Source organism: Gymnodraco acuticeps, unplaced genomic scaffold, assembly GCF_902827175.1.
Source record: "Gymnodraco acuticeps unplaced genomic scaffold, fGymAcu1.1, whole genome shotgun sequence".
NCBI classification, from domain to species: Eukaryota; Metazoa; Chordata; class Actinopteri; order Perciformes; family Bathydraconidae; genus Gymnodraco; species Gymnodraco acuticeps.
Window position 1 is genome coordinate 325,222 of NW_022991762.1, and position 11,181 is coordinate 336,402.

General features: G+C 42.6%; 2 gene segments (V, D, J or C); one reads left to right on the forward strand and one right to left on the reverse strand.

Annotated features, from left to right (window-relative positions):
- Window positions 1-4,153: 4,153 nt before the first annotated feature.
- LOC117535070 lies at window positions 4,154-5,291 on the reverse strand. The segment is given in 2 exon segments: window positions 4,154-4,612; window positions 4,705-5,291. Coding segments are annotated over 2 exon segments (402 nt in total).
- Window positions 5,031-7,482, forward strand: LOC117535054. The segment is given in 3 exon segments: window positions 5,031-5,036; window positions 5,289-5,460; window positions 6,932-7,482. Coding segments are annotated over 3 exon segments (501 nt in total).
- The last annotated feature ends 3,699 nt before the right edge of the window (window positions 7,483-11,181 follow it).

Below are 11,181 nucleotides of genomic sequence, written 5' to 3' on the forward strand. Positions count from 1 at the left end.
GAGAGCTCTCGCAGCTGAGAGAGAGTGAGGCCTGGGGCTGTGGGAAAGCCCTGCTGCAGGAGCCGGGCGATGAGGAAGTCTGCCTCTGTTGATAAGCCGCTATGGGGTGCCGAACCGGGATCGGAGACTTCCAGAGAAGGTTTGTGTTCCGAATTGTCCGAGTTGGACATCTTGAGCTAGTTGTTTCTTACGGTTTTTCTCACGAGAAGGAGTATTGTAGTACTATCATTGCGTGTGATCATCTGCAATGACAACTGACAGGGAGGAAGAGCAGGCATTTAAGGAATTTAGCATGTGCAGCGATTGGCTGCTGAGGGGTGACGCCCTCGTATTTAATGAGGGAGGAAGGGAGCCATAGAGTGACGTGTAATGGCGCATTTCCACTGCAGCGGGTAGGCCCGTTTAAGCGTCCTTAACCGTCCTCAAGTGGCCAGGCCAGTTTTTGGTGGCCTTTCCATATAGCCTAGTACCGGCTAGCGGGTACTTTTTCCCTCTTTTTCCGGCCCCATAAAATCGTGGTTCTATCAGACCAGGGCCAGGGCTGAACTAGTGACGTCAACACTCTCGACTGCTGATTGGTCAGAGAGAATCGTCACAAGATCGCGCGCGAGATCATCCCTAGCGTCGCATATATATCTAGAAGCAAGCTTGCAGCATTTTTATAAACAGCATTTTTGTAAACGGAGGAGCTACAAAAATGGCAACGTCAAAGAAAAGCACACCGTGGTCGACCGAGGAGGTGACGACGTTCCTACATCTCATTGGGGACGATAAAATCCAGCGGGAGTTCGACGGAACAACGCGAAATGTGAAGCCGATCGCCCCGCCTACACTGCGTTGCTACCCCAGGTCCTAAACTGTAATGGATATGCGCCACGGCCTCGGACGGCCAGCGAGGCAGCCCGAGGCCTGAGCGAGGATGCTTAGGGACGCTTAAATGGGGCTACCCCGTTGCAGTGGAAATGCGCCATAAGTGACTCGTGTTAGGTCTTCCTTATTGAACTTGCGCTAAAGCTTTCATTTTGTATTACTCCATTGAAGTGCAAAGTACATTTCACAGTGTCTTGGACATGTTGTTACGGTCCCAACCTCTACTCCGCGGTAGTGGCTCGTACTGAGACCCGCAACATGAAAGAATACACGCAATAACCGGTACTTGAAAACAAGCATTTATTGATAATCAGCCGTTTGCTCACACAAGCGAAACGGGAAACAAAAAGAGGTCTGGAGGACTGGCCAAAAGGAACAAACAGAAGGAGGGAACCCGAGCCAGCCACACGCCGTAGGACCCAGAGCTTCCCCCCCCTAACCAGAAATCAATTATAAACCCTATGGGGAACAAAATAAAGCCACGAAAACTGGACTACCAGGTCCTCCAGAAACACATCTGCAAAAATATGGCCTCCAGCTCAAAATGGCAAAGAGGTATTCTAAGGAGAGTGTCTCCCGGCGTTAGGATAGGCGAGACATCCTTCTCCTCCAGCTTCTCTTTATATATACACGGCTGAGTGGAATTTGGAACACCTGGGCAGAGGCGGAGCCAGGGGCAGACCAGGTGCACCTGCGCAGCAGGGAGACAGAAAATAAAACAAGGAGGGGAAGAAATGTCTACACAGACATCCACTCGAAGTCAACAATTTTCTGAAGAATGTGCTGACATGGGGGTTTAAATTGCCATGCCTCTTTTTGGCTTTCGAGCCCGTCTTGGGATTAACGCCCAGGAAGCACCTGAAAACAATAAGCCAAGACAACAATTTCAATTTTACATAGATTTATATGTTGCATAGTTTATTTTAAGGCACATGCAGCGCCTGCCCCTTTCAATTTAAGTAAAACCTGCACCAAATAAATACATTAGTATTTAAAGCCAAGCAAGAGCGGTAAAAGCAAGAAAATCACTTAATTTGTTGTGTTATCACAGAGGATGGTCTGAATACAGTATTGTACTGTGAAATAATACAGTAACATGTTGTGAAATCCTGGTAATCATTTATCCTGTACATTCACAGTAATTAACTGTGCCTGTATTGATTTCACTGTGAAATTCAAAATTACAGTATTATATTGTGAACAACACAGGTATAGACTGTAAAGTGGTAAAACAGTAATTTATTGTAAAATATTACAGCTAAATATTGTGAAATCCTGGTAATATTTTAGAGTGTGCAATTAAAAATATTTTGTAGTAAAGGAGGCATATTTTTGAACTTTTAACGTTTAAACTTCTAACGCTGAATTTCTAAATGTAACTTTAACTATCTGCTGTTTTTTTAAGTCCATAAAGTGAATTCAGCAAAAGACAAAAAAAAGCCTTCACTGGATTGCATGTTCTTAATAAATTATTTTTCTATACTGTCTTGTTTTCACATTTACTAAAATTCATATCCTTACATTGGCTCCCAACTCGTTTTAGAATTTATTTTAAGGTTCATTTTTCATTTCATTTCATCGTTTATTTGAACCCGGACAGTGCACCCCTGTGTTAAAGTGCATTTAGCGGTGATTACACGTCTGTTTGTTGCTCAACCATTCTTTGAGTTGACCTTTAAAACTATTGAGAGTGGGACCATCCCGTATCTGAGTTGGGAGGCTATTCCACAACGAGCTGCCTTTAATGGAGCGGACATTTTGTCCAAAAGTTGTCCGTCTACGATGGACTTCACAGTCTCCTCTGGTTATTAAGATAAGATAAGAGAGAACTTCATTGATCCCAGTTTGGGAAATGTTTGTGTTGCAGCAGCATACAAAGACATGGCATTGTACAATACACATTTAAAGAAATAAACAAGAAAGTAGAACATATACATTTTTAATTAACAAATTAACAATAACAAGATATAAAGCAAGGTATTATATATAAGTATGTGACAGATGGAATATTACATATTAAACTGAATATATAAATGTGAAATGTGTGAGGAATATACTGCTTTTGAATGTTAGTAGGCATTTTGTTATGGAAAATGTTGTGCATAATCAGTACTGTTTTAAGCTTTACTAAGTCAACACATTTTAAGATAAGGGGACATTTGAAGTATATATTTCAAGCTTGTTATTCAAATAAGTTATTGGGCTTTTTTCATTAACTAAGATTTGTTAGAAAATGTTTTCAACTTAAATGTATTTGAAAAGTGGGTTTATTACCACATGAATACTACTATGTAATATGTTAACATATATATTTAAGAATTATAATATAAAACAAGTTCAAGTTTCAGGTGTGGGCCATATTCCATTATACTTTTAAATTGGCCAATTAAAAAAGTACAAGACACCCCTGATCTATGCATTTCATTGTATTGCCTGGTTAATAAATGTGCAACACAGTACTAGTCACATAGTGTCACACTGTAGGTCAGGGGTACTCAAACTTTTTTGTTAAAGGTCCATGTGTGAATTTTATACAAGGTCAATGGTCCGGATCAATGCCAGTCAAGGCATGAAGCACACCGAGTGGAGACATGTGGGGAAAAGCTAAAGAGCGTTTGTTGTTTTAATTCGGGGAAGCAGAGATCACAATAAGGTTTGTGTAATGCTGCTTTTACATATAATGTGTTTTGGACTGGGTTTAACCTCATTAATCCATTAACATATGTGTTAGGGAAATAATTATCGTAGACGCCAAGATGTGACATACAGGAAAAACCTTGACGTCTGTTTACCTCCTTTAAGGACACAGGCTGCTTCAGACAATAATGTTATTGTTCCCATTCTGTGACCGGTCAATACTGGGTCACAGATGGTCTGTATTGTGGGTACACTGGGACACTTCCTTCTCTGTTGTCTGAGGACTCCAGGGCATGACATATGCAAGGCCATAAGTGGCGGAAGCTGGTAACTTAGTGTGCCCAAACTATCTAAAGCTATCTTATCAAAACATGTTGATGACTCTCTGTGGAACCAGTTAAATGGGCTAGCAAGAGACAGGCTCTCCAGAATTGACGTGGCAACCCACCCGTGCAGTCTCACCGGGACTGCTGTGGACTTGTGATGTGAATCCTCCGGCCGTAACTCCAAATAAACCACCAGTGTTTGACATCAAAGCTACTGCTCCTACCGTGTCTCCTTCCTGAGTCGGTGACTCCCACTGCATAGCTACACAGAAGTTTCCTCTACAATATGTATATTTAAGAATAAGAAGTGAATAGTGCTGGGTGGGTTCCAGTCAGCTCTGAGTTCAGTGGGCTGTGTCAGTCTCTTCCTCTTCAGCAGCTGCAGGTGGTTCCTGCTGTAACAGCTCAGAGTCTCTGCAGTCTGACTGAGGGAGGTTTTTGTACGACTTCAAATCACTGTGTGAACACTGGGCCAGAGTGAATACTTTTACAGTAGTAAACTGCTGCATCTTCAGCCTTCAGTCCAGTGATGGTCATAGAGAAGTCAGAGCCGCTTCCACTGCCACTAAACCGAGGTTCTGTTCCTGATTCAAGTGTGCTCGCATATCTTATCAGGAGCTTTGGAGGCTGTCCAGATTTCTGTTGATACCAGAACATACATTTATTACCACTACAAGTTCCAACATCTCTGCTAGTTTTACAGGTGAGAGTGACGGTGGATCCTGGAGCAGACGTCTCGACTGCAGGCTGAGTCACAGTCACAGTCTGACCGCTGCATCCTGCACACAGAAACAGATCATTGATTTCTCAGCAGAAATAAAGGAGAGGAAAGGCAGCACATGATGTTTGAAATGTTGCTGAGTGAATGAACCTGTGAAACAGCAGCAGGCCAGCGTCCAGATGAGGATGGTGATGAGAGTCATGGTGCTTTCTGCTGACTGACACATGTGAGTCCTGCAGTGTTGAACTCACAGGACTATAAACCTTCTCAGTTCACTGGAGGATCAGCTGACCATGCAAAGCCTCCTCTCTATGGAAATGATGTCTCTGCTCTCAGCACACTGAAGGCAACGTGGGACACGAAACCAGGAGGAACACTGTCTGGATTTACACCGTCTATCATCTGAATGGAAGAACATATTTATATCAGGAGTGGAGATGAGGATTTGAGTTTGTGTCCACTGTGGTTGGTATGATATGTCTGTTTGTCTGACATTAACATACATACAGAGATTCACTGTAGATCAATAACATGTTTCAGTTCTGTTTCAAATACATTTGTTAATAACTATTATTGAAAAGCCTCGTGTTCATTTAACCGTGTAGAAACTAATATAAAACTGACAAAGTTAGTTGTGTAGAAGACTGTAATGGTTTCTCTGCCAGGTGTAGAAAAGTGATGAGAAATGACATAAATCATCTTAATTCTTCCAGAGATGTAATCCATATCTTTAGAAAAGCTTTGTTGATTTAAAAACTGTATATGTGTCTCTGTTATCAGTGAGATCAGGGAGCTTTCTCAGTGATACATGCTTGCTGACAGTGCAGGAGGTTTTTGTACGGCCACTCAATGAGTTTGTATCACTGTGGTGGACTTTTGGTGGAGGAACCAAACTCATCGTTCACTGTAAGTACCAGAGATTTGTATTTTCTAACACAGAAAACATTACATTTACTTTTACATCAGAATTTGATAAATCAAGACATTATTTGGGATAATTTACATTATGTTGATATTTTTTAAATCTATAAAGCTTGTCTGAAGAATTGAAAACATTAAGGAAAGTTAGTTTTAATTAATTTTGAAGAAGATGTTACGGTGAATTATATGTACGTTTTACTTTTCTTTTCTAATAAGATATAAAAACATTTTTAGCTCACAATTGACCAAAGAACAGCTGCTCTGTCATAACATCTAATTGTGATTTACTTTTTAATTGTTATACATTTTAACATTCAACAAGTGTTTCATATAAAATCTGCTGAGGATCCGTTAAAACACATTAAAGTGTGTTTTTGTACGTTCAGAGTCGCTGCAGGGTGCGTTCACAGTCCGTTAGTTTAAAAGAGTTCAAAGGAAGTGAAACAAACAGATGACAAAGTCTTCAACTGTATGAGATGTTACTTTTTGTTTTTCTGAACAGTAAATAATTTCAGAGATTAGTTATTCATTCTGAAACATTGTAAAGCAGAGATAAAGCTTTTCATATAATGATCATTACATGAACACCTTCATTACGTTGCTTACTTTCATGTAACTCTTCAGGAGTTTTGATGAGTGCCAAAGAAGAAGATTCATTATTTTAAATGCCAGAATGATATAAAGTATCACCGTTTGATTTTATGAATGAAACCCTCGTGTTCTCCCATGCCTCAGCTCCTCTTGTGATCACAGCTCATGCTCACAGCTGACCCCCACTTTCTCTGTCCTGTACCTTCAATGTATAATTCTTGTTCTGATGAGAGCTACAGAATAACACTCTGACTCCAAACGTCAAGTTTAACATTTTATTTTATTTATTAAACCCTCATTTCCTTCCTCATTCTGTTTGTTCTGGCACTATTTGAATGTTTTTAAAATATGTTTTATTGTTTTATGTCCTACATATTTGTACGTTGCATTGTTGGAGGAGCCTTGGGCTTTTCATTGCCTTATCTACATCGCCTATGTGCAATATGTGCAATATGTACAATATGTGCAATATGTGCAATATATATATATATATGCCGTTAATACCTGTGCAATATATACCTGGCTGCTAAATCCTCAGAACTGTTACAGGAGGTATATTTTGTAAATTGTGTAACTTTTTATTTAATTTTTTATTATATTATAACTTTTTTTTTCTTGAATACTTCTGTATGCATGCTTCTACGTAACATGAAGCTGTCTCTGGCTCTTTTCTGCTGTAACAGTGTGAATGTCCCCTCTGAGGGACTACTAAAGGTATTCTGACTCTGGTTCTGATTCACTGCAGCTACTGTGCATATGACAGTAAAGCCTCTGAATGTTTGAATGTGTCCTGTATGGACTCTGTCTCACAGCATCTGTCCCTCAGTGGAAGTTCATCTGCTCCTTGTGTCTCTCTCCCATGCAGCGGGCTCCATGCTCAGGCCCTCCGTCTCTCTGCTGGCCCCCTCCTCCTCTGAGCAGCTCTCTGGGGGCTCGCTCACGCTGGCCTGCCTGCTGACCGGCTACTCTCCTCAGGGAGCCGTGGTGAGCTGGGAGGTGGACGGCACACAGGTGACAGAGGGGGTCCTGAGCAGCTCGGAGGAGGAGAAGAGCGGACGCTACAGCAGCAGCAGCAGCCTGAGCCTGAGCCAGGAGAGCTGGATGTCAGGAGAGCTGTACTCCTGCAAGGTCCTCCATCATGCCCACAGCCAGACCCAGTCCCTCCACAGGAGCCAGTGTGGGGGCTAGAGGGGCCGCTGGAGCCCAGGAGAACACATGCTGCTCTGATCATCAGGAGCTTTAATGTTTGTAGAGGAAAGTGAAGCTTTGTGTGGCCGAGAACAACACTGCTGTAAAGTGTTGGACAGCAGCAACTTAGAGAGTGATGTGTGAAGCTCAGCAGAGATGAGAGTGTGCTTAGTAACTGTCATGTTGATGATTCAGGATGTTCCTAATAAAGCTTTCTCTGATAAATAACATGATGAAGTGTTTGGTGTTTTATTTAAAGTAGTAAGACATTAAAAGGTTTTATAACATTCTGCACTTCTATCAGCAGAACAAGATAAAGCTTTGGATATTTATTTTTTAATTGGCAATGAAATTGACCTGGTGGTGAAGGAAAGTTACTACACTGTTTTATTGTGATTAAGAATTTGATCCTAATGTGAACTTGATTTTTAGTGAGGCAGAAAGTTTATGGCTCATAAATAAGATCAGCCTTTAATCTGAGCTGAGAGTAGATTTTTAAGAATTGATATTTCAACATAGTGTGAATATGGAGTTAGTGTTTGGTGAAGTTCCTGTCAGCTCAATGTTCAGGGTGACAATAATATAGTTTAAACAGGGTGTTGAAGAGTGTCTGAGAGTGTGTTTCAGCTTTATTTGGATTCATGGTGGTTCTGCTTGATGACTCTTGTGTTCACTGGACCAGTTCTCCTCCTCTCAGTCTCTTCACCTCTGCAGCTGCAGCAGGACGCTTTACTTGAGACTGAAGGAGGTTTTTGTACGGCTCTAAATCACTGTGTGAATGCTCCACCATGATCACCCAGACAATAGTAATCTCCTGCATCAACATCCTTAACGTTGCTGATGGTTAAAGTGTACTGAGCACCAGATCTAGTACCACTGAATCTAGGCTCAGTTCCAGAGAACAGAGTTGATGCTTTGTATATAAGAAGTTTAGGAGCCTGTCCAGGTTTCTGAAGATACCAACTGAGATCAGCACCAATATTAGAGCTCCCTGTAGCGCTGATGGTCACAGTCCCTCCAGCACTAACAGACTTGGATGAGTCAGTCTGAGTCAGGAAATTGTTGGCAGAAGACTCTGAAATGAGAAGTGAAATGTTAGATAACCAACAACATGGAGCAGCAGTTTAAATGATAATAGAAAGAGTTAAAGACAAAGCACATTGGATGCAAACATGAAAAGAAAAGACACACATTGAACCACACATACATTACTCCTATCATTTCAGATGATACATTTTCAAAGTCTCTCACCCTGACACAGAAAGCCTAACATGACAAGCAGAGTTACTGACAACATGATCTCCAGTTCTCAGGATGAGTGCAGGAACACGGTTCAGACTCTACGTGACTCAAGACCTTAAAGCTGTGAGGAGCAGTGAAGCATTACAATCATGCAAATGACATGTCACACGTCACACAGACACCTGTCCGTGAGGAACAGAGAGAGAGAGGAGGTGGAGTAAGTAGAGGCTACATCTCCCTGTGGACTCATGGGGAACATGTAGAAACTTTCTGTTCCTCAACTCTCTGCTGTTTCTGTCTGTTCAGTTTACCAAAGGCCTCTGTGCTTAATAACATAAATATAAGAGATATACTTTATTGTCCCAGCAGGCTGCCCTCTGCTGGCTGTCCAGGTTCAGAACAACTTCATATTGATGTGAAATTGAATCTGTTCTCCACCTTTAGCTCTTTTCATGATCCCTTACTTGGTGCAGGGACCTGGAGCTAAACGCTCTCAATCAGCCCCACCGGCCCCCATCACTCTGAGGGACTCCCCAGTCTCTGCTGTGGAGTCTTTCTGCTTCCTGGGCACCATCATCACCCAGGACCTCAAGTGGGAGCAGAACATCATGGTCTCAGCTTTAATTCATACACTGATGACACACAGCTCTATCTCTGCACCAAACCGTCCACTCAGCTCCGCCCTCAATCCCTTGTCAACTGCCTGCAGGACATAAACAACGGGATGTCATCAAACCTGCTCAAACTAAACAGCAATAAAACAGAGCTTGTGATTGTGGCTCCCAAGGAGCAGCTCCCGAAGATTGGAGACCTGCTCCTCTCCATTGACGGCTGCTCCATCTCTCCGTCCACTGAAGTCCGCAACCTGGGAGTCATCCTGGACACCACCCTCTCCTTCCAGGCGCACATCAAATCTGTCACCAAATCGGCTTTCTACCACCTCAGAAACATTTCCAGTCTCCGGCCTTCACTCTCTGACTCTGTGGCAGAAACGTTAATACACGCTTTCATCACCTCCCGCCTCGACTACTGCAATGGAGTCCTGTCCGGGGTTCCCAGCAGAGCCCTGGAGAGGCTCCAATACGTCCAGAACTCTGCCGCCAGGCTTCTCACCCGCACCAAGCCCTGGCAACAAATCACCCTCATCCACCTTCAACATCACCCCCACCCTCATCCACCTTCAACATCACCCCCAACCTCATCCATCTTCAACATCACCCCACCCTAATCCACATTCAACATCACCCCCACCCACCTTCAACATCACCCCCACCCTAATCCATCTTCAACATCACCTCCACCCAAAACCACCTTCAACATCACCCCCACCCTCATCCACCTTCAACATCACCCCCATCTTCATCCACCGTCAACATCACCCCCCACCCTAATCCACCTTCAACATCACCCCCATCTTCATCCACCTTCAACATCACCCCCACCCTCATCCACCTTCAACATCACCCCCACCCTCATCCACCTTCAACATCACCCCCACCCTCATCCACCTTCAACATCACCCCCACCCTCATCCACCTTCAACATCACCCCCACCCTCATCCATCTTCAACATCACCCCCACCCTCATCCTCAACATCACCCCCACCCAGGGGCGGATCTACCGGGGTGGCATGGGGTGGCAACTGCCACCCTAAACAATAGCCTTGCCACCCCAGCTGCCACCCCAGCTGCCACCCCAGTTGGCATCTTTGTTTTGAAAGAAAAGTTGTGGGTCATCGGACATTTATGAGAGAAAGTCTCTAATGTCCCAGTGCAAGTGAATGCAGCACAAGATGCACGTCATGTAACCCCTCCCCCGGTCCTGGCGCGAGAGTGGAAATATGATTGGTGGCGAATTCACTTTCGGACCCAAGCACTGAAGGAATGAGGTATTTGCGGTCTACAATGACAGAGAAGAGAATGTCAAGTTTGGCTGTACTCAGCATTGAATCAAAACGCACTACAGCTGTTGATCTTAATAAGTTTGTGAGGCGTTTTGCTGAACAAAATAGTAATCACCGCATTAGACAATAGACAATAGACATGCCAACTTGATGCTCTGCTCACGGATGACTCGATGAGAATAACAAACTGTTAAGATGATGACCTTGTATGCGTGTATATATATTTTTCTTTGAGGAGGTCTGCCCCCAAAAACAGTTTTAAGTCCTGAGAAAGTAAAATAAGACGGTGTGTAAAACTACACTGCCCAGCCAACAGAAAGTAACCACTTTGATTTAACTAGGCCAGTAGGTAAGGACCTTCCACTGGATAATAACTGCAGCGATGTTTATGTTTTAGCTGAATACACGTTTTTTAACCCTAACTGATGCAGTTAGGGTTAGTCACTTCTTTAATGTTTGTTCTTTCTGATGTAAAGTCAAGGTTGTAACTGTATATCAATAATGATATAATTACTTGTTTTTCAAATTTGAAGGAGGGTGAGCAAGCATCTTGATGAACATTCATCATTAACTCCTCCAAAAAATATAGTTTATTCAATAATAAATGAATATGTGAATCATAACAGTTCTTCACTATATCTGTAAAGCGTCTTTGAGCACCTGTAAAAACGCTAACAAATTAAATCTATTATTATTATTATTTATTAACAGTGATTGACAGCTGATAGGAATAATATGATTGTTAATAGTATCATATTCATTCAGACAAACATCGATGAGA